The following is a 24,571-nucleotide window of genomic DNA, read 5'->3' as shown; positions in this document are numbered from 1 at the left end:
CCTTTAGTTTCCGGGATGCATCTTTTGGGCCCCTTTGGCAACCGCTTGAAATGTCTCTGCTTTTTCAGTGGCCTTTTACAGAAGAGACTTTTTGGTTGCAAGTGACAGAAACTCAAATCAGATTAATTTGCACATATAAAAAAGTGCTGACTCATATAACTGAGTACATTGGGTCCAGGGATACAGGTGATGTTAGCAGGCCTCTTATCTTCATGTCTTGGCTAGATTTTCCACAAAATTGTAACAAAATGGTTACAATGAGAATTGACAGCCCCAGGCTCAAATCCTACAAGTTTAGTTGTGGCAGAAAAGATCCAGGAACTCAGTTATTGGTCTGGCTTGGATCACATGTCCTTCCTTGAACCAATTACTGTGTTTAGGGATATAGGGGATTCTGACCAGTCCTGGGTCATATGTCCTGTATGGTTTGGGGGAGAGATGTGATGGTGTCAGCAACACCCAATCTCAAGGAATGAGTTCCTTATCAAAAAGGAGTTTCTAACCAAAAGAAGGAGGGTCAGAGTGCTGGTCCCCAAAACAACTGATATTCTTTAAAATTAGTCATTTGAAGTTGTGTAGCATCACTATAATCATTTAAATATATAGCTGTATAGTCAGCTCTACTACCTGCTAAAATTTAAATGTAACTGGTGAAATACAGAAAGCAAACAAAACCAGGTTAACCTGATGCCAGCTGTGGATCCCCTGTCTCTTAACTTTGTTAAGTTGAGCTGTCACCTTAATGCCAACTCAGCGCCTCCCAAGGAGGTCTACTTGGTTCTTGTTTTTTGGCTTTCCCATGCTTCTTTCTGCACCTGCACTGCTGCATCATCATGAGGTGTTCCATGTTTGTCCTGTGACACCAGAAAACTGAACTCCTTCACTCATATCAGCCTTTTAATGATTTTCATAAACTTTGCTAAAGATACAGGGATGGTGGTAAGGAGCCTCAGAGTCCAAAACTTTCTTAGTGACTCCACTCCAACTCTCCTCTTTTTCCTGTCACCATCATTCTTTCTCTGACTATAAGCAATTTCTTACCCTTATCTTCACAGAGTAGTTCCAACCATATCCAAGCTCTTTTTGTTTTTTAAAAAGACAACTTTATAGAGGTATACTTTACATACCGTACAGTTAATTCATTTTAAGTGTACCATTCAGTGATTTTTAGGAAATTTATGAAGTTGTGAAACCATCACCCACAATCCTGTTTTAGAGCATTTTCATCCCCCCCCCAGAACCCATTGTGCCAGTTTGTAGTCACTCCCTAGTTCCACTCCAAGCCCCAGGCAACCACTAATGTACTTTATGTCTGTCTCTCTCTCTCTCGATTTGCCTTTTCTGAACATATCATATAAATGGAATCATACAATATGTGGCCTTTTGTGTCTGACTTCCTTCACTTAGCATAACATTTCAAGGTTTGTCAAGTAGTAGCATGTATCAGTACTTGTGAAGTGGCATTTCATTATGGTTTTGATTTGCATTTCCCTAATGATTAGTGATGTTTTTCTTGTGCTTATTAACCATTTACATATCTTATTGGTGAAATATCTATTAAAATCTTCTGCTCATTTTTAAATTAGATTATTTATCTTGTTTTTGAGTTGTAAGAGTTCTTTATATGTTTTAGATACAGGCCCTTTATTAGATATATGATTGGCAAATATTTTCTCCCTGTCTGGTTTGCTTTTTTATTTTCTTAATGGTGAATTTTGAAGCACAAAGATTTACATTTTGATGAAGTCCAATTTATTAATTTTTTTTCTCTTTATGGATCATGATTTTGGTGTTGTTATCTAAGACTCTGCTTAATTCATACTCAAGAAGATTTCCTTCTCTGTTTTCTTCTAGAAGTTTTTATAGTTTTAGCTCTTACTTTTGGTTTATGATCCATTTTGCATTAATTTTTGTGCATGGTGTGAGAAGGGGTCTAAATTCATCTTTTGTATATGAATGTTCAGTTGTTGTAACACTCTTCTGTTGAAAAGACTGTCCTCTTCTCATTGAATTACCTTGATATCTTGTTAAAAATCATGATCTGTATGTCTGTCCTTACGGTATCAAACTGTTCTGATTACTCTCATTTTACAGTAAAATTTGATAGCTGGAAGTGTAAGTCCTTCAACTTTTTTCTTCTTTTTCAAAATTGTTTTGCCTATTCTAGATTTTTTGCATTTCTGTAAACATTTTAGGATCAATATCAACATGAATTTTACCAATTTCTGCAAATATTCTTTTGGGGTTTTGACAGGGATTACATTCAATCTGTAGATTAGTCTGGGGAGAATTGCCATCAACAATATTAAGTCTTCAAATCCACCAACACAGGGCTTCCCTGGTAGCGCAGTGGTTAAGAATCTGCCTGCCGATGCAGGGGACATGAGTTCGATCCCTGGTCCGGGAAGATCCCACATGCCGCGGAGCAGCTAAGCCCATGCGCCACAACTACTGAGCACGCATGCCACAACTACTGAAGCTCGTGCGCCTAGAGCCCATGCTCTGCAACAAGAGAAGCCACCGCTCACCGCAACTGGAGAAAAGCCCGCGTGCGGCAACGAAGACCCAATGCAGCCAAAAAAAATAAATTAATTAAATAAATAAATTTTTAAAAAAATCCATGAACACAGACTGTCTCTTCATTTATTTCGAGCTTTTTTGATTTCTCTTAGTAAAGTTTTAAAGTTTTCAGTGTGCAAGTCTTATACTTCTTTTGTTAAATCTATTTCTGAGTATTTTATTGTTTTTGATGTTATCATGAATGGAATTAAAGAATTATTTTTGGTTTGTTTGTTGCTAGTTTATAGAAATACAATTGATTTTTGAATATTGAATTTGTATCTTTTGACCTTCCTGAACTCATTTATTAGTTCTAGTAATTTTTGGTGGATTCCTTAAGATTTTCTGCCTATAGGATATATTGTCTGTGCGTAAAGATAGTTTTATTTCTTCCTTTCCAATCTTAATGCCTTTAATTTCTTCCCTTTCCTTCCCTCCCTCCTTTCCTCCCTTTCCTTTCTTCCTCCTTCCCTCCCTTTCCTTCCCCCGTCTCTTCCTTCTTTCCATTTTTCCTTCCTTCCTTCCCATATTCCACTGGCTGGATCCTGCAGTGTAGTGTTGAATAGAAGTGGTGAGAGTACACATCCTTGCTTTCTTTCCTGTCTAAGGAGGAAAGCATTTCACCATTAAGTATGATGTTATCTGTAGGCAGATGCTGTAGGAAAGGGAAGGAGGGGATGAAAATTTGAGAAGTATTTAAGACTTAGGATGAAGAGAGTTTAGCAACTAATTGTATACAGTTTACACCAGGATATAATTTGTATGTTTGTGGGTAAGGAGATTCTGGTTTATTTTTATGAAGTAGAGTGGAGCTAAGGATATATTTATTTCCTTTTGGGAGGATTGACTTTTTACAGTAGAGGTTTTTTCCCCTTCAGTTTTCTTTTTAGTTACCAATTTCAGATCAGTGTTAATTTTTTCAAATGCTAAATTTAAAAATCTTTTTTCTGTAGTTATAACTTAATATGTTCCATGAAGTAGGGAACATTATTATCACCATGTTTTAGTTGAGGAAATTGAGATATAGTGAAATGCTGTAGATCAGAATGATGGAGACTTCCAAGTCTCCTTAATACAGTGTTTTCTAAATCTTTAACTTAAATGTTATCCCAAAATAGCGTCAGATGGGATACATGAGTCATCTGACATCTTTTTTTTCTTCATCCTCCCCCAAAAGGAACTATGTCTTAAATGTTAGTGTATTATAGAGAAGAATTATTTCTGTTCTTTGGTTTCACAAATCAACCTGTATGTGTTTTTGTTTTCTTGGGGTTTTAGTGGTTACTGGTCTACTCTGGATCTTAATTCTTAAAGAATTCAACACAGGATAACTTACAAATGACAGTGCCTCAGATGGGAGTTTTATATAGCCATCCGTGAAAGAGAAACAGATCATAACAGTGGTGGTAGTTATTATAGTGTTCCTATTAATATGTTGGTATATACTACAGACATTTTCACTGGGCATCTTTAACTGACCTCCTGGTTAGGTTCTGGAGAATAGAGAAATAATATAAACTGTAACTAGAATTATTTACCTTTGGAAACTTGCTTCCATGGAAAGAGGCCTTGGGAGTTTTATGGATCTGAATTCAAACCCTGCCTTTACCTTTCATAAGTGACTCTATTTTTCAAGTTTATCTAAAAATATCAATTTTTTTCTTACTATAAAATAATATATGGTACTGCAGAAAATGTGGAAATACAAAAGGCCCAAAAGATAAAATAAAAATCACCCATAATTCTTTTTTTTTTTTTTTTTTTTTTAAATTTATTTATTTATTTATTTTTGGCTGTGTTGGGTCTTCATTTCTGTGCGAGGGCTTTCTCCAGCTGTGGCGAGCGGGGGCCACTCTTCATCGCGGTGCGCGGGCCTCTCATTGTCACGGCCTCTCTTGTTACGGAGCACAGGCTCCAGACGCGCAGGCTCAGTAGTTGTGGCTCACGGGCCCAGTTGCTCCACGGCATGTGGGATCTTCCCAGACCAGGGCTCGAACCCGTGTCCCCTGCATTGGCAGGCAGATTCTTAACCGCTGCGCCACCAGGGAAGCCCCATAATTCTTGATTTAGACAAAAATCTTTCAGTGGAGCTTACATTCAAGCGATGATCTTTGCGAAGACTAGAAATAGCTTAAATGTCTACCAGTAGAGACTGGTTAAATATGTTGCAGTTTATTCATTTTATGGACTCTATATCAGATAAAAAGGAGAACAGTGGTTAAGAGTGGGGGCTCTAAGTTGAGACCTTAGTGCTATTCGTTATTGGTTGTATGACCTGAACATCTTAAAACTTCAGTATGCTGGTATAGTGCCTACTTCATGAGTTCTGAAGATTAAATGAGGTATATATCAAATTTAACACTTTTATGTGTATCTGGCACATTGTAAATGCTTGATAAGTATTGCTAGAATATTATTATTAATTTTATGTTCTGATATGGAAAGATTCCTAAGATATATTAAGTGTATATGTAAGATATTAAGAAAAGGTTATGTATGATGTTATATGTCATATTAAAAAATAAGGATTTCTTATATACACACTGATGTACACCCATCTTTTTCTTGAAGGACACCTAAGAAAATATTCAGTGGTCATATGTGGGGAATAGGGTTGGGGATTGGAAATGGTAGAGAGTTATACCTTTTGTTTTTACTTCTTTGTGAAGTTTGAGTTTTTAATACCATGTACATTTTCCTTTTATTTACTTTTTTAATCATTTTTTAAAAAGATGTCTTCCTTTATCAGGTTGTTTTGTCTTTTCTCCATACTGGAAAATCTTATTCTCTCCATACTGGAGAAATCTTATTTTCTCTGCTTCTCATAGTAAGTTTATTTACATAATTGTAGAGCTTGAATGTAGTTCTAGAACCAGCCCTTTGCAGATATGCTAAAGATGTATTAGAGACTACTTTGAGATAAGTAAACATGTTATCTTGTTAAAACATTGCTGAAAAAGAAAAGTTTCACATAGAATAGGAGAGCATTGTGTTACAGTAGGAGTTTTTTTTTTTTTTCCCTTCAATAGTAGTTTTTAAACTTTACCAGTTAACAAATGGGATAGTAATGATGTCAGCTAGGCTCTTAAAGAAAAGGTTTTACACATGTAGAACTCTTCTGTTGATTCAGATTATTTCCCCCCAGCAAACACTTACCTGATTACTTGAAAGTAATAGATAAAAAGGCATACTTCTTGTCTCTTTCCAATCAATTAGAAAGCAACAATACTTATAGATTAATTTCCTCTGAAAGGCATTTGGAAAGTCCATATACTAGGTAGTCTCTAAGTTCGTCCTTTTCCCTTACCTCCTTTTCTCTCTCTCCACTACACCTGTCTCTCCATTCCTCTTTCTCTGCCCCCCCCATTGTCTTGTCTTAGACATTGAAGATGTAAAGATTAATAAAATGTAGTTCCTGCACTCAAGAAGTTCCTATCAATTGTTCCATTCTAGCATTCTTATTGAACTACTTTTTGGGGGGGAGGAATTATGAATTTCACTATAGTCTCATTTTTTTCACTTCAGCTTTTTAAACATTTTTTAAGCAGCCAGAGTGTGCTAGGCACTCTGCTGGAGGGTGCAAAGGTAAGTAAAGCTAATCGCTTAGTTCCTTGCAAGGAGATAGGTAAATAGATTTCAGAACAATTTGATAGGTGCTATGACTAAGGTACTGCTCGGTTATCACAGTGAGGTAGTTCTTGATAGGAAAGTGGCACCAGACAGAGTTAAAAAAATGTACGTTTTCTTTAATGGCAGAAATTAGCCTGCTTTGAGACATTTATACAAAAAAAGAGACGTAGCGTACTCCTATCAGAAGTAAAGTTTCCTGTCCTCCTTCATTCCTCAAGGAGGTTGCAAAGGTACCTCTGAAGAGGGAGAGTGTGCCAGGCCTGAGAAGCCATATTCTTGATACTTCACCACACCTTTTTTTTTGTCCACCATACTTTTACATCTGTGGGTCGCATTACTACTATTCTAGAAAAACCTACTTTGCAGTTTATGTGCTTCTATCAGAGAGAATGTTTACAAGCATTAGGCTTTCTCACTGCTGAAATCAGACTCTGTCAGCAAGGCCAGGTTCTTATTCCACCACAGAAAGCAGTCTGGCTAGTCTGCTGCCTGTCTGACCTAGCCTCCTGGAAACTCCACTTCCTTAAATGAATGCGGGTGAACTCAAAATGCTTTGAAAGCACAGAGGACGAGTGTCTAACCTGAGGAAAACAGGGCAGAAATAATCAGGCAGGGATATATGGAGGGTATGATATACTTCTTGAAGAGTATTTGGCACATCTGTATTCCATATTTAGTTTGCTGGTTTTCTCTGTTAAGGCAGAGTAACAATAATTGAAATGTTTTAAGCTAAATTATAGACATCATTTGCATCTCTAAAATATAAGGACATTTCCCTCCATTATTATAATACTGTTTTCCCACATTAAAAAAACACTGATTCTTAATTATGTAATCCCTTGTCCATGTTCAAATTTCTGATTATCCCCAGAAATGTCTTTTATAGCTGGTTTGTTCAAATCAGGATCCAGTTAAGGACCATTCATTGCATTTGGTTATATCTCTTAAGTCTTTTTTTCCCTTTTTGAGTAGACTTTTAATTTTTAGTCTTAAGTCTTTTTTATGCTAAAACTTAGCCCACTGCCTTTATTTATTTATTCATCACATTGACTTGTTGAAGAGACTTGACATTATAGAATGAGCTTTCTTCTGGTTTTTGTCTGATTGCTTTTTTTTTTAGTATTGTTAACACTGTTCTCTGTATTTCTTGTAATCAATGTTAGATATACAGGTTTGATTCAGTTCAGGTTAAACATTTGTGGCACAAATACTGGAAAGGTGATACAGTGTTGCATTTCTTTAATCTATCGTCTAATCTGTTTTGCTTCTTTTGGTCTTTAATACCAACTATACACAATGGTAGAACTGTGATTCAATCCGTCAGTCATCAGTCATGGACTTGGATAGTCACAGCATTGGAGTATCATCTGTTCTTGTCCTTTTTCTTTTGGGGAGTTTTAGCTAGCCCTTTCTTGCCTTGTCTCTGATATGTGCCCTTATCTGGTATATTCCATGGTATATTCCCTTACACTTCTCCCCTGAGTTCTGTGTTTAATATAAACAGTGCCAGTTCCAAGAGATCTTATTCTCTTATTTGCATATTACATTGCAGATATTTTTTTGTCACTTTATAGGAGTAGCTCAACTAACCTCTTTTATTTTAGTCTAAACTCTCCTTACTCATCTTTACTCAGGTGTTTCTTCTGGTCCCATGAAGAATGACTAGAGATGAGAGAGGCCCAGATTGGCCTTGGGACGTTCTGGAAATCATGGTCGATGGGGCGTCTGAAAGTGGGACGAGGTTAGAGGAAAGGTTAAATGCAACATAATTTTCCCTCAGGATGTGGATCCTTTGTTGGTTATTTCTAATATCCCATGGTGAACGGCCTTAGCGAGTGCTTTCTTTTGTAAAAACTGTAATGCATGCTGACATAGTGAGGGAGCTTACGGAAATGGAGAGAGTTGGTAAGGAGTTAAATAGGTCAAATATTGGATCATGTGCTTTTGGAAGAGGAAGAAGATATTGTGCTATTATAATTTAAGAGTGTAAGTAACTATGGAATTTTTGACCTACTCTTCTTTCCACTTTGCAGTTAATACTAATAGCTTATTAGAAGTAAAAAAGACTTCCTTGTATTGCTTTACTATATGAGCTTCATTAGGAGTAGGAAAAATTGTTATTAAAAAAGTAATCTGTGATAAAGGATTTTAATTGATATCAGGTACTGTTATTCCTGATAACAGTTTATTCATTACGTTTCTTGTCTTGCATACTTTGGACCATTATATGGTTAAGAGATACTGTTTTTTTAATTTGGGAAAATTTCCTCACTTACCATTGAGGAAATCTTTTCATGCAGAGGGTCTCAGTATAAATACATCCTTTGTCTGGGTTGCAGATGGTTTTACTGCCATTATAGCTAAGTTTGGAAATGGTTATTTCAAATTATTGCTGATTTTCTCTTTGGGGGAAATTATGTCATGTATAAATAAGACAAATATGTGTAATGTGGGGATTATCCTTTGTATGTCTCTGTTATTAAATGAAAGATTGTCTGTTATTAAATGAAAGATTGTCTCTTTTTGAAGTAATCATATTTTAAATTTTGTTTCACTTTTTAACATTTTCTGAAATCAGGGTATGTCTTTCAATTAATTGATAGTGTATTGCTTAATTAGCAAGGTTTTTCTTTCTTAGTGTCCCTGAAGTAATAGCAAGTCTTAACAGTTACTGAGATCTTGAACTTGATCAAATATAGCAGTTTACAATTCAGATTACTCGTGGTTTAGCCCCAGAAACACTGAGAAACAGAAGCACTGAGGTAGTGCTGAGGTTGGTAGACTGAGTTGAGTAGCACCGAGGAAGATAGACACAATACTTGTTCTCTGTCTCTCTCTCTCTTTTTAAAAGCTTTTTCATATTTTCATCTCAGTCTTGACAACAGGATCAGGAGATTGTAAAGCCTTTAAACCAAACATAATAATGAACATTCACAGTGTATAGGCTTCATTAAAAGCCTAAGGGGAGTCATAAACTGCAGTGAATGTTCCTGTCCTCTCACATCCAGACACTTTACAGAATTTGCCCTTTGCCCTCACCTCAATCTGTATCCTCCTTCAAAGGTTACATTCCTTCTTTAGCTTTCATCTCTAACCTCTAATCGTTTCTTCCTGCTCTTCTCTTCCTCCCTTGTCTGTTCTTAGTCTTTTTTATTTATTTACTTATTTTTTAAAAATTAGTAGACTTTTTGGGAGAGCAGTTTTAGATTTACAGAAAAGTGGAAAGTACAGAGAGTTCCCATGTTTACTTCCCAACCAAGTTTTCCCTTTTATTAAGATCTTGGATTAGTATGATACATTTGTTATAATAGATAAGCTAATATTGATACATTATTATTAACTAAAGTCCATAGATTACATTAGGTTTACTGTTTGTGTTGTATATTCTATAGGTTTTGACAAATGTATAATGATATGTATCCATCATAGTAGTAGTATCATAGAGAATAGTTTCACTGCCCTAAAAATCCCTGTGCATTACTTATTCATCTCTTCCTTTTCCTCCTTCTTCCAACCCCTGGCAACCACTGTTTTTCACCCCTCCATAGTTTTACCTTTTCCAGAATGTCATATAGGTGGAATCATACAGTATTGTATCCTTTTCAGATGGGCTTCTTTCACTTAGCAGTATTCTTTTAAGGTTCTTCCGTGTCTTTTTTGGCTTGATAGTGCATTTCTTTTTACTGCTGAATAATATTCCATTGTATGGATGTACCATAGTTTGTTTATCCATTTACCTATTGAAGGATAAGCTTCCAAGTTTTGGCAATTATGAGTAACAAATTAGCCTTTTATAAAACACAAATATGATCTAAAGTACTTCAGGTCACCTGTAAAGAAAAAGTTGAGGTAATTCAGTATCTTGAGCCTTAAAAAATGGTAACTCTTTCACCTTTCTATCAGAAATTTCTAACTGAGTGGTCACTTCCTAGCGGTGCTCAAGAGATGTGTGTGGAGTGATTGAAGATGAAAAAAGTTAAGGGAGTATGGAAGAGAAGAAGGAGGCTAAAGATTATATCATATATTTGGATAATTTTTGGAAAATGAAATTGTCTAGAAATTCAGCTGGAAATTTGAATGGGCACGAAGATAGATGTTCAGGGCTCTGAGTTTAACCATTAATTTGAGAACACTCCAGAACAGAAGTATCATCAAGCTGGCCCAGAATCGAAGGCAGTAGGCCTGTTTCACTTTACGTTCAATGGAATGATAGGAAGAAGGTAGGGTTTATTTTTTGGAAAAGAGTAAAAGAACAAAAGGCAAGGTTTATAAAATAGAGAAGTGACCAGTTGATGATCATAGGGTGGAGGTTAGATATTGACATCAGGAAAATAATTGTACAAAATCTATTGATAGTTGTCTTTATTTTGTGTTCTTTAGTTATATTTTTTACTTAGTAAAAATGTTACTAATGTGAGGAAGTTATTTAATTACTGGATTTAAGGCTCACTAAATATTTTGGTTTATAATTTTGTGAAGTTTAAGGAATATAGAGCTTAATGAGCTACAAAGTCATTTAAATGTCTAAAATATTTTTGTTTTAGAAATATTTATTTATTTATTTGGCTGCGCTGGGTCTTAGTTGTGGCACGAGGGATCTTCGTTGCCACGTGCGCGTGCGGGATCTTTTAGTTGCGGCATGTGGGATCTAGTTCCCTGACGAGGGATGGAGCCTGGCCCCTCTGCATTGGGAGCATGGAGTCTTAACCACTGAACCACCAGGGAAGTCCCTAGAAATGTTATTTAGTAAATTTGAAGTACTAGTATGCTCCCAAGGGTCAACAAGCAGCTTGAAATCGTGGAACTTCCTAAACTTTAATCCTGTTTCAAATAAGGACTTACTGGTCAAGTTATGTTACGGTAATGCCTTTGTGGTTTACTTCATTTGTCAGTAATACTATATATTTCATAGGACTAAATATACATTTCTCTGTTTTAAGTGCCACATGCTAAATATTTTAGGGAAAATAGCAATGCATGAAACCACTGCCTCTGTTTGTATAGGGCGTACATGAATGTGGAAAAAATAACTAGGAAGGAGGAAAATGCAAGTTAGGTTATGATAAATGCTCTAAGAGCTTTTAAGAAGGGTGGTATTTTAGCTGTGGTGAGTCAAGAAGCTTGTATGGAAGTCCTGCCATTTGAGTTTTACCCCTAAAACTAGTTAAGAGTTGAATTTGTGGATACAGGAGAGAAACAGCATTCTAGGAAGCAGTTTATGTTCATTGAGAAGAATTTGGGAAGGGATATGTAAGGCTGAAAAGGTGATTAGAGTCAGATTATGGAAAGCCATTAATGCCAGAGTATAAAGACAATTTTTATTAGTTAAGTAAATATAGGGAATAGTTTTCTGGGGCATGAATATTGTTTATAAAGTATTTTGAATTAATTTTATATCCTTAAAATATATACACATTAATATATACATTTTATTGTAGCTTCCAGCTCTATCATAAACCAAAGTATCAATATGTTCCCTGAAATGCCATATACAAAAAAAAGCCTTATGTAAGTTGGCTATAAGTGTTGTACCCTATATCAGCATTGTAAAGATTGTCTACTGTAATTATAAGCAGTATTTACCAAAATATCTTATAAATTTATAGCCTTATTGATGTGCTGAGATTTTGTTGTTCTTTAGATGAGTTTTTAAAATTCTTAGCTTTCTCCCATTTTAAGTTAGTTTGTTTTCTTTTTAAAAACAATGTTCTTGCTTTTTTGTTGTAGAACTGTGGCTGCTGAAGTTAGGAAGCAGATCTCTGGACAGTACAGTGGTTCTCCCCAGCTGCTCAAAAACCTCAACATTGTTGGCAGTATATCCCATCATACCACAGTAAGTAGCATATTTAACATATGGTATGTTACTGTGTAATTCTGACTAGGCCATGAAAAAATAGTGGAAAGATAAGAGCCAGTAGATTGGGTTCCATCACTACTCTCATTAACAACCTTATTTGTTGCTATCTCACTCTTTTCTGAAATTTGAGTCAGAGGAGTGTTGGGAGGTGTTATAGAAGTGTTGATTTCCTAGTCAACTCTGAAACTTTACATTCAGGATTTAATCAACTCTGGAATTTTGCAATTAGAACTTCCCAGACCCAAGGTGATTCATACATGAAAATTCAGGAATCTATTCTAAAAATAATAGGTACTGAAGTAAATGTTAAATAATTATGTAGATTCATAGTATTATCTATCTCCTTTAATAGAAAGGAATATATAGTTATTGAATTATTGCTTTAAGCCAGGTGCTATGTCAGAGATATAAATATATGTTTTCTTATTCAAGAGGCTGGCACGAAGATAATCAATTTTGATAAAAAACTGATACTTATTAGTTATAGTAGGAATATGAATTAAAAACATGCTCCATTTGTCAAAAACTGAAAAAGTAATTAAGAGTGACTTGGGTGAAGTTGTATTAACACTTTCTGTTTAGTTATGAAATGGTACCAATTACTGAACAAACATCATATGCCAGAGCATAATAGTTTGATTGACTTGTAGTGACATGTTTATAATGTTTGTGTTATTAAAATTTTAAAACATGGAGTTTACTTTTAACAACAGTAACATACTGATTGGAGAAATTTTAGAATATATAGATTTCTGGATGGTGTAAATGTACATGGAGATGATCCTTCTAATACCCTCTTAGTGTCTTCAACTCCTCTTTTCAACTGATTTCCTGCATTCTGTGTTACACCTTAACTATTCACTTCCATAGTCATCTCTGGATTTAGTCATTATGAATAACCATAAGCCTCCTGTAATCTCAGTTTTATGTTTCCTATTCTCTTAATACCACTTCTTATCTTTCTTGCTCTCTTGTTCTGGCGCTCTGACTTCAACTGTCCTTCAACACCACTGGGACCTAGAATTTGTGATCATACTAACTTTTTTGTGTCTCTCACCCCTTGATGTCCTCTTTTCTCTCCTTAGCAAACTTAAATTATTTGTTGATCATTATAATTACTCTTTTGCGTATACTCTTGGCTTCCTTAACTTCTTCTCATGTCATTTGCACTACCTCAGTGCTGTTTAAATCCAACCTTCTGCTTACTTCATACCTGTACTTGTGCAGCTGAGTATGGCTGGAGGAAAACACACAGATCCCATTGACTGGTCTCACGTTAAATTTATGACCACTAACTCATGAAGGCTTTAACATTGCTAGGCAAACATTTTATTTTCCTAGTCCGTTCATTTTCCCACTGTTTTAGTTGACCCATTTCATGCCTCCTACTCTTTCCTTAAAACCCTAATTGCTCTTCCCCATTTTCACTCTTAGGATGACTTGGCTTCCTGTTTCACTGAGAAAATTGAAGCAGTCAGAAAGAACGTCCACATACTCCTACCACCATGTGTGTTCACCTTTTATCATCTGTACCCATATTGTCTGTCTGTTCACCAGTTATTTTAAATGAACCACTAGTGAACTAGATCCCAAGTTCCCTTGCTCAAATACAGTACTTCAGGAATTCTCCCTACTCTCTCTTTTTTAGAAAAATTTATTTTATTTATTTATTTTTGGCTGTGTTGGGTCTTCGTTGCTGTGTGCGGGCTTTCTCTAGTTGCGGTGAGCGGGGGCTACTCTTCATTGTGGTGCGCATGCTTCTCATTGCAGTGGCTTCTCTTGATGTGGAGCACCGGCTGTAGGTGCGCAGGCTTCAGTAGTTGTGGCACGTGGGCTCTAGAGCACAGGCTCGGTAGTTGTGGCACACGGGCTTAGTTGCTCCGCAGCATGTGGGATCCTCCCGGACCAGGGCTCGAACCTGTGCCCCTGCATTGGCAGGCAGATTCTTAACCACTGTGCCACCCGGGAAGTCCTCCCTTCTCTTTTATATCATCACTTTTTCTCTCTATTTATTGGATCATTCCCATCAGTATATAAACATGCAAACATGCCGTTATTTCTCCCATTTAAAAAAATTCTGCTTTTTTTGCCCCACTTTTCCATCAGTCTCCAACCTCCAATATTTCTTTGCTCTTTTTTGCAACAAAATTCCTTCGAAGGGTTGTCAGAGCTTGCTGATTTCAATTTCTCTTGTATTCTCTCTGAAAAAGTTCTTTTTAAGTTATGGGAATCTTCAAACATACACAGAAGTAGAAGACTAGTATAAACATTAACATCTTTAAATTTAACCACAGTGCTGTTATCACACTTCACAAAATTAACAGTCCATAATTCTTTGGTATCATCTAATATCCAGTGCATGTTAAATTTTCTTGATTATTTCATGCATATCTTTTTATAGTTGGTTTATTCAAATCAGGATCAAACAAAATCCACAGATGGAATTTGGTCTTAGATCACTTGCATTTTAAAAAAAAGCAGTTTCTCCCTCCTCTAACTTTTTTTTTTAAATTGAGGTATGGCTGCCTTACAATATTAAATAAGTTTCAGGTGTACAGCACTGTGTTTCACTATATTTAAAGGTTGTACTCCATTTAGAGTTATTATAAAATACTGGCTATGTTCCCTTTGCTGTATAATATATTATTGTAGCTTCTTTATTTTATAATAGTAATTTGTACCTCTTAATCTCCTACCCCTATCTTGCCCCCTGGCCCCCCCACTGGTAACCACTAGTTTGTTCTCTATGTTTGTGAGTCTGTTTCTTTTTTTGTTATATTCTCTAGTTTGTTTTATTTTATAGATTGCACATGTAAGTGATAACATAAAATTTGTTTTTCTCTGTCTGACTTATTTCACTAAGCATAATATCGTCCAGATCCATCCATGTTGTTGCTCATATGGTCGTCTAATAGTCTGCGAGGGTGCCAAGAGCATCCAATGGGGAAAGGATAGTCTCTTCAACAAATGGTGCTGGGAAAGCTAGAAAGACACATGCAGAGCAGTGAAATTGGTTCCCTATCTTGTACCACTCACAAAAATTAACTTGAAATGGATCAAAGTCTTAAACATAACACCTGATACTATAAAACTCCTAAAAGAAAATGTAGAGAAGAAGCTCCTTGATGTTGTTCTTGGAAATGATGTTTTTGGATATGACACCAAAAGCACAAACACCAAAAGCAAAAATCAACAGATTGGGGCTACATCAAGCTTAAAAGCTTTTGCACAGCAAAAGAAACAATTAACAAAATGAAAAGGCATCCTATGGGAGAAAAATTTTTGCAAGTCATATATCAGATAAGGGGTTAATATCCAAAATATATAAAGAACTCATACAACTCAATAACAAAAAGACAAACAATCCGATTAAAAATAGGCAGAAGAACTAAATAGACATTTTTCCAAAGAAGTTATCCAAATGGCCAACAGGTACATGAAAAAGTGCTCAGGGAAATGGAAATTAAAACCACGATGAGATATCCCCTCACACCTGTTAGAATGGTTATCATCAAGAAGACAAGCGATAACAAGTGCTGGCGAGGATGTGGAGAAAAGGGAACCTTTGTGCACTGTTGGTGGGAATGTAACGTGGTACAGCCATATTTTTTCCTCCATACTGGAAAGCAGTATGGAGGTTCCTCAAAAAACTAAAAATAGAACTACAATATGATCCAGCAGTTCCACTTCTGGGTATTTATCTGAAGAAAATGAAAACACTAATTCGAGAAGGTACACACACCCCAATGTTCATAACAACATTATTTACAGTAGCCAAGATATGGAAGCAACCTAAATGTCCATCAACAGATGAATGGATAAAGAAGATGTGGTATATATATACAATGGAATACTACTCCCTCCTCCAACTTTTAAGTTTGTTTGTTTTTATGCCATTGACTTGTTGAGGAAATTGGATTAGTTGTCTTATAGAATTTCCTGCCTTTTGGATTTTATGTTTATTTCCTTGTAGACTTGTTTCTCTATCTCCTGTATTTCCTGTAACTGGTTAGATTCTGGTTCAACTTTTTTGAAATTTCTTCCTTGTAGACTTGTTTCTCTATCTTCTGTATTCCCTGTATACGATTAGATTCTGGTTCAACTTTTTTTTTTTTTAACGGCTTTACTGAGATTTTTTTCACATAACCATACAATTCATCCATTTAATTTACAATTCAGTGGATTTAATATGTTCGCAGATATGTGCAACCATCACAACAGTCAATTTAGAACGTTTTCATTACCTCAAAAAGAAACTGTTTAGCTATCACCCTTTTATCTCCCTTCGCCCATCCCAAAACAACCACTAATCAAATACCAGAATTTTGATGGCACACCAGAAAAGACTGAAAGAGATCTGAACACTAAACATGTTAGTCAGAATTCCAATGCAGTGATTGTTGAAGTAAGACAGTGTCTCACATTGCCTGTAAGGGATTCTGTAGTGCTTCACTATTGCTTCTTATTGCATCCTTTAACCCTGCTTACTGCCCAGTCATTCTCTGTTATAAAATCATGTTGCAATCTCCTCCCTTGAATCTGTAAATACAGGATCTTTCTTTGAAGTCTTGCAAAATAATTTATAGTTGTAAGCAGCTTATCACTACATCTGAAAACTAGCCCAGGCAGTTGTCTCTGATGGGAGTCAGAGAGAGTGGAGACAGTTGTAGCAGAAATAAATTTATTTCCTTGCTCCAAGTCTAGTTAATATTACACCTAGAAAACCAGTGACTTTCTATGTGAGTTTGGGAAACAAGATCATTTATCATCTCTGTGATTTAGTGTTGTTAAGAGAGTGTCATAGCTTTCTTCCCAACCCTAACCCTTACTCTTGATATGGTTGGTCAATCTTTGAGGAGAGGTTAATTTTGAATTAGACATATGTAAGGACTCCCAGCTTTTGTCATTATTTTCATGGAGTATCATTTGTGACACTTTGAATCCTGAAAAGTATACTGCCTCAGAAATAATTCTTAGGTGGAGAAGTATTGATTTATAAAGTTTAAAAAAATGTTCGCTTAAATTTATGTATGTATGTATTTATATTGTGGTAAAATATACACAACAAAATTTATCAGTTTAACCATTTCTAAGTGTACAATTAAATGGCATCAAGTACACTCACAATTTTGTGCAACCATCACCACTATCCATTTCTAAAACTTTTTAATTAACGCAAACTGAAACCCTGTACCCATTAAAAAATAATTCCATTCCCCGCCTCCTCCCAATCCCCAGTAACCTCCATTCTATTTCCTGTCTCTATGAATTTGTCTATTGTATGTACATACCTCATGTAAGTGGAATCATACAATATTTGTCTTTTTGTGTCTGGCTTATTTCACTCAGCATAATGTCTTCAAGGTTCATGTGTTAGAATGCTTCAACAGCATGTGTTAGAATTTCATTTCTTTTTAAGGTTGAAAAATATGCCATTGTATATGTGTACCACATTTTGTTTATCCATTCATCTGTTGATGGACATTGGATTGTTCTCACCTTTTGGCTATTGGTAATGATGCTGCTATGAACATGAGTGTACAAGTATCTGTTTGAGTCTCTATTTTCAGTTTTTTTGAGTATATAGGTAGAAGTGGAATTGGTGGGTCATATGGTAATTCTGTGTGTTTTGGTATTTTTTTTTTTCCAGAACCACCAAATTGTTTTCAACAGCAGCTGTACCATTTTACATTCCCACCAGCAGTGCACAAGACTTCCAATTTCTCAATATCCTCTCCTACACTTGTTACTTTACATTTTTTGGTAATAGCCATCATAATGGGTGTGAAGTAGTATCTTGTGTTTTTGATTTGCACTTTCCTCATCCCACTAATTTTGTTATGTTTTATTTTCATTTAGTTCAATGTAATTTTTAAATTTCATTTTTCAGACTTCTGTGACTCATGGATTATTTGGAACTGTGTTTTTAGTTTTCAAGTGTTTGGAGGTTTTCCTGTTGTCTTTCTGTTGCTAATTTCTAGTTTGATTACATTATGGTCAGAGAACACACTCTGTATGATTTCAGTTTTTTAAAATTTGTTGAGATTTGTTTTAGGGTTCAGGATATGGTCTATCCTGGTATTTACTTTTTGGGCCTTTGAGAAAAGTATTTGGTCTGTTGTCGTTGGGTGGATTGTTCTAAAAATGTCTATTAGATCCTATTGGTTGATGGTGCTGTTGAATTTTACCATATCCTTGTTGATTTTTCTGTTTGGTTTTCTTTCAGTTGTTGAGAGAGATGTCTTGAAGTCTCCAGCTATAACTGTAGATATATCTTATTTCTTCTTTCAGTTCTGTCAGTTTTTGCTTCCCATAATTTATAGCTCTGTTGTTTAGTACCTGCACATTTAAGATTGCTATGGGTCATAGCTGTTATCATCAGTAATGTACCTCTCTATTCAGTACTTTTCTTTACACTGAAGTCGAAGTACTTTATCTTATGTTAATATAGCCACTTCTGCTTTCTTTTGATTAATGTATATATGGTATATCTTTTTCCACCCTTCTGTTTTCAGCCTCCTTATAGTGTCTTTTTTGAAGTGAGCTTTTGGTATACCATACTGGTACGTCATGTTTTAAAATCCATTCTGCCAGTCTCTTATCTTTTTATTGGTGTATGTAGGCCATTTACATTTAATGTTACTATCATTCTGCTAGGGCTTTAATCTGCCATTTTATTTTTTGTTTGTTCTCTCTGCTTTTTGTTTCTCTAGTTTCCTTTTTCTGTCTTCCTGTGGGTTACCTGAACAGTTTTTAGAATTCCATTTTGTTATCTGTAATGTTGTTGAGTGCATGTCTTTGTATAGTCTTTTTAGTGGTTGCTTAAGGTATTGTATATACATAACTAATCACGCTACTGGTGTTGACATTTTACCAGTTTGAGTGAAGTGTGGAGATCTTATGTACCTTTATGTCTCTTCACCCTATAGGTATTAAATTATATAGACCTCACCTGACATTGCCTCAGCAGTAAGGGGAAGGAGTTCTTGTTACTGCTGTATAGAAATAGGTGTCCAGATTCCCTGTGTGGACTCCACTGACACTGTGGGAGTGGAGGATTCATTACCTTCCAGTAGATGTGAAAATCTCAGCTCCCCACTCTGACTTCTCTGACATCGTGCTGAATGGGTAGTGTTGGGATGGCTTGTTACAGCTTGGTGAGGGTGAAGTCTAGCTCCCCATTTGGCCTTTGCTGGTGTGGATATAGGTGGGACTACAGTTTTTCATGTGATGTTTGGCTGGAGTAGAGTGGTTATTCTCTAACAGTTTTCTATTTTACTAGGCTGCTGCTTTCTTGGTCCTTTGGCTGGGGAGAACAGGCTTTGGTTGTGTTTTTTGTTTTCCTGTGCTCCTTGGTGTTTCTGGGTTGTGGGCTTCTCTGCATCAGGTCTGGAGTATATAAGGTAAAAAGAAATTTTAGGTAACTCACTGTTGTGCTATTCCTTGGGTCCCGAGGTCCCTGTTGGTCTGCCTTTCTCTATCCACCTTTCAGAGCCGTCTTATGTTTATTTTATATATAATCTCCAGGGTTTGTAGTTGTAACTAGTGGGAAGAATAGAGATAAGTATGTCTACTCCATCTTCCTGGAAGTGGAGATACCTACTTGTGACTTTTGATGCTGAGCACTTTTTCATGTGCTAACTGGCCATTTTTTAAAAAATAAATTTTATTTTATGGACTCTGTTGGATTTTTTTATTTAAAATAATTTATTTATTTATTTATTTATTTATTTTGGTTGTGCCAGGTCTTAGTTGTGGCACTTGTGCTCCTTAGTTGTGGCTCGAGGGCTCCTTAGTTGTGGCATGCAAACTCTTAGTTACAGCATGCATGTGGGATCTAGTTCCCTGACCAGGGATCCATCCTGCGTCCCCTGCGTTGGGAGATGGATTCTTAACCACTGCGCCACCAGGGAAGTCCCTAACTGGCCATTTTTATATCTTCCTTTCTGAATGTCTTACCAACTGCCCCCCCCCATGCCATTTATTTGAGGGGGTGGTTTGTTTTTATGAGATGTGGGACTTCTTTATATATTCTAGATGCCAGTCCCTTATTAAATGTATTTTGTAAATATTTTCTCTTAGTGTGGCTTGCCTGTTCATTTTCTTAACCATCTTTTGATGTATCAATTTTTCTTTTACGATTATCCCTTTCTCTGAGAAACCTTTGCCTACTCCAAATTTTGAAGATATTCTCCTATATTTCCTTCTAGCAGCTTTATAGTTTTAGCATTTATGTTTATATCTATGGTCCATCTCAGTTTAGTTTTTGTACATGTCGTGATGTAAGGATTGAAGTTCATTTTTCCCCCATATGGATATCCAATTTTTCCAGCAACAGTAATTGAAAAAGATTTCCCTTTCCCTGATGAATTGCTTCTATGCTTCTATTAAGCATGTCATGATAGTGTATTAGGTACTTGGTAGAATAGGTAAGATAGAATGCTTATGAGAGAAAACCATGAATTTAGATCTTAAAGACCCAGTTTGAAATTTTTCTCTATCATTTTGTGGCTATTTTATTTTCAGAAGTTAACTTCTTTGAGCACAATTGCCTTTATTTGTAGAATTGAAATAGTAATTATCTCTAACTTATAGGGTTTGGGGGAGGTTTAAATGAGAAAACATATAATGATAATGATAATAATAGCCTATCTTTTGAGTGTTTATGATGTGATAGTCATTCATTATTTTACTTAGTATCTTTAAAATGTTGTTGCTCTACCTAGTTGTTCAGTCCAAAGAAGTATAGATTAAAGCACCTTCTTTGTAGTAATGCAGACTTGCACAGTAGGCAGGTCTCAGTGTTTTTACCCAGTTGAACATCTTGAAAAATAACATATTCTTATTTTCATTGGTCCACAACTGCACACTTGTTGTATAATCATTTATAGTTTTGCCTGAATAATTTTCTTTCTTGAATTAGATAAGAAATAGAGTATCTTATCAAAAACTATAATTTCAGCGTGGCTAAGGAATGCCACAAATATCCTATTATTGCTAATAATACTTTTAATAGGGTCTATTAGTTTCCTTGGGTGCTGTAACAAATTCCCACAAACTGGGTGGCTTAAAACAACAGAAATGTATTCTTTCACAGTGCTGGAGTCCAGAAGTCTGGAATCAGTATCAACGGGCAGAAATCAAGGTTTTGGCAAGGTTGCACTTTCTTCAGAGGCTCCCTTCAGTATCACTTTCTCGCCTCTTCCAGATTCTGGTGGCTGCTTGTGGCACATCACTTCTATCTTTAAGGCCAGAATCTTCAAATCTCTCTTTTCTGTGTCTTCACATGGCTTTCCTCTTGGTGTGGCCCAAATCTCTGTTTATCTTCATATAAGGATATATGTGATTGCATTTAGGACCCACTCATAATCCAGGATAATGTCCCTCTTTTAAGATCCTTAATGATATCTTCAAACACTCTTATTTTATATTTTATTTATTTATTTTGACATATAAGGTCCATGGATTGGGATTTGGCAATCTTTTGGAGGGCCATTTTTCCCCCTACTGCAGTATGGTTGTACGTTTTTACTAGGATAACAGTAACAACAAATAAAGTAAAAGCACCACTAAGAAACTTAGCAATGAAAATTCCAAATTATAAAAAAGAATCCCTCCAGTGAGTATTTTGTCACTGTATAGTATTATAAAACTGTTAATTATCTTACTGTTTTTATGTGGGAGTTATGGGCAAAATCGAAGCAAGAAGATCAGAGAGAGTATGACCCAACACTTTGTGGTTTCTTTAGTTCATCTGGCTGAATATCTGTTGACATTTTAGAAATAGCAAGGGAAAAATTATGTTTTTTTAAATAATAAATCTACTTAAGTTTTAAAATTCTTGTGTCCACCTCTTCCTTTATACCCACCTCTCACATCCATCCCTCTTTATAAAGGTGCCCCTTACTGAAGCAGTGGATCCAGTGGATTTGGAAGATTACCTCATTACTCATCCTTTAGCTGTGGATTCTGGGCTTTTAAGGGATTTGATTGAATTCCCTCCAGATGATATTGAAGTGGTTTATAGTCCTAGGGACTGTAGAACCCTTGTTTCAGCTGTACCTGAAGAAAGGTAAGGAGACATTTACCTATTTCTGGTTTTAGTGTAACTATAAAAAGGCTACCTTCCATTATTTTATTTAGATTCTATTTCTTGTGGTAGTGTTGTTTCCTATTATATGAACAAGAGCGCGGCAGCAGAATTCACAAACATCAATGCTTTCCTGTCTAAATTATAAATATATTTTCTTTTTTAAAATAGTGAAATGGATCCACATGTTAGAGATTGTATAAGAAGTTATACAGAAGACTGGGCAATTGTGATCAGAAAGTAAGTTATATATTCATTATGACATTTAAAAATACTGAGTAGGATCTATAAATGGATTAAGGTAGATTAATACTAATTATGAGACCTGAAAATTCATTTAAAAAGTAGCTGAAAAAGTAAAAGAAGAACCTTTGCATATAGATATTTTTTCCTTAGGAGTTCCACAATTACTTTCTCTTACTTTCCTTATAAAATAATACGTTTGTGAGGATAGTATTTCTATATTATCATAGATCATTAATAACTAATAATAACATATAATAATGATTTGTAGTCTAATTCTTTTGGGAAATCGTGGGTAAATATTGATGAATAATTTGTATTTCTCAAAAAGAATCCAATTTATTAAATTGGTTAAGTTAAATTTATTTATTTATTTAATTTATTTATTTTTAAAAATTATATATTTATTTATTTATTTATGGCCGCATTGGGTCTTCGTTGCTGCACGCGGGCTTTCTCTAGTTGCGGCGAGCGGGGGCTATTCTTCATTGTGGTGTGCAGGCCTCTCATTGCGGTGGCTTCTCTTGTTGTGGAGCACGGTCTCTAGGTGTGCGGGCTTCAGTAGTTGTGGCACGTGGGCTTCAGTAGTTGTGGCTTGTGGGCTCTAGAGCGCAGGCTCAGTAGTTGTGGTGCACGGGCTTAGTTGCTCCACGGCATGTGGGATCTTCCTGGACCAGGGCTCGAACCCACGTCCCCTGTATTGGCAGGCGGATTCTTAACCACTGCGCCACCAGGGAAGTCCCGGTTAAGTTAAATTTAATAGCTAGTTTTCTAGATCAAGCTGTTTGCAAGGTCTCTGCCTTTTATTAACTAACTGAATATTTACAGGTCCTTGACCTGTACATCCAATCAAGTAAGTAGTTGTAAAAATAATGTTTTGTTTTACCACAAAATTTATGTTTCTAATGGATGGTGTTTGAAATATCAAATCAGATTAAGAAATAAAATAAAATTACTCTTCCTTTGCTAATTTGCATAACGAAGAAAGGTCTTCATACTGAATCTTCTTAGCCTTATTTTATTTTTCTAAAAGAAGTATAATTACTGAAGTAGTGGAAAATTCTGTTATGACATTACAGTTTTGAGAAATGAAGTTATCTGTGCTAAATTGTACCAGTAACAGTGATGTATCCATTGCTTATTGTGTTGCTCTTATGGGCAACTGTCTTATTTCACTGTGTTTCACTCTTGGGGTTACTGCTGACATGCTTTTTAATTTTAGTGTGACCTAATAAAAATACAGTCTGCTACCCTTTATAAAGAAGAGCTGTTTTTATGAACTTACAATTTTGATAAGTATTTCAATAGCCAGATTTTAGAGATTACTGAAGAAGACTGTTCCTCTGTCAGATAACTCAAAAGTCTTTACCTTTATGCATGTATGTTGGAAACCTGTAATCAGAAATCTTAATAGAAATAGATTAGTTGTAAAATATAATAACCTTAGAATCATGGAGTCGTCTTGCTACTTAATTCTAATCAAGGGATTGCTGACCTTGATTTAAGCCAAGAGGGTACAGTAGTTAACATTTATGGTTATTTGCTATATGCTGGGCATTTTATTGGATACTTTACACTCATCTCGTTTAAGGTTCCAACAGACAAGGTAGCTCAGGCTCAGAGTACTTAAGTAACTTCTTTGAGGTTCCATAGCCAAAAAGTGGGATAGCTAGGATTAGAACCTGGGGCATCAGATTCTAATGCTTGTATTTTTTTCTGTTATACTAGATATTATTTATTACCTTCAGTAGTAAATTGAAGACAAAGGGGTACTTTTGGTAGACTAGAAGTTTTAAAGTATCCCTGAAATATAAAAGGTATGATTGGAACACAACAGAAAACCACAGCACAGAATAATCTAAGATACATGCAAAAGGTTCAGTAGAGCTTTAGGCTCAGTGAATACAGGCAGTGGAAGGGGGACCTGGGGTAAATGTTGGACATTTGGTTGCTTTGAAACCTCCTATACCCTTCTTTATGCATAGAAGTGGGAGCAGAGGTATCTGCCTATTTACTTATTGATTGATTGATTGGCTGACTGTGTTGGGTCTTCGTTGTTGCGCCTGGGCTTTCTCCAGTTGCGGCGAGCAGGGGCTACTCTTCGTTGTGGTGCGCGGGCTTCTCATTGCGGTGGCTTCTCTTTGTTGCAGAGCACAGGCTCTAGGCACGTGGGCTTCAGTAGTTGTAGCACA

The 24,571-nt window shown here is 35.8% G+C and overlaps 1 protein-coding gene across 6 annotated transcripts in view; it reads left to right on the top strand.

Moving 5' to 3' along the window:
* The window catches only part of DOCK7 (dedicator of cytokinesis 7), a 188,205-nt gene that overhangs the window by 10,107 nt on the left and 153,527 nt on the right, over nucleotides 1-24,571 (top strand). For 3 of the 6 annotated variants that reach the window (XM_036849774.1, XM_036849764.1, XM_036849803.1), the window contains exons 1-4: nucleotides 7,831-7,930; nucleotides 11,917-12,022; nucleotides 21,943-22,118; nucleotides 22,308-22,376. In XM_036849774.1, coding sequence (XP_036705669.1) covers nucleotides 7,848-7,930; nucleotides 11,917-12,022; nucleotides 21,943-22,118; nucleotides 22,308-22,376 — 434 coding nt within the window. In that variant the 5' untranslated portion in view covers nucleotides 7,831-7,847. Of the gene's footprint in view, nucleotides 1-7,830; nucleotides 7,931-11,916; nucleotides 12,023-21,942; nucleotides 22,119-22,307; nucleotides 22,377-24,571 lie in introns of those variants that run through there. The other 3 variants (XM_036849754.1, XM_036849793.1, XM_036849783.1) reach the window with 1 other exon arrangement.

Source organism: Balaenoptera musculus, chromosome 1 (assembly GCF_009873245.2).
Source record: "Balaenoptera musculus isolate JJ_BM4_2016_0621 chromosome 1, mBalMus1.pri.v3, whole genome shotgun sequence".
Lineage (NCBI taxonomy): Eukaryota > Metazoa > Chordata > Mammalia > Artiodactyla > Balaenopteridae > Balaenoptera > Balaenoptera musculus.
The sequence above is the reverse complement of the archived record's forward strand: the minus strand, read 5'-3'. Positions and strand labels throughout refer to the sequence as shown.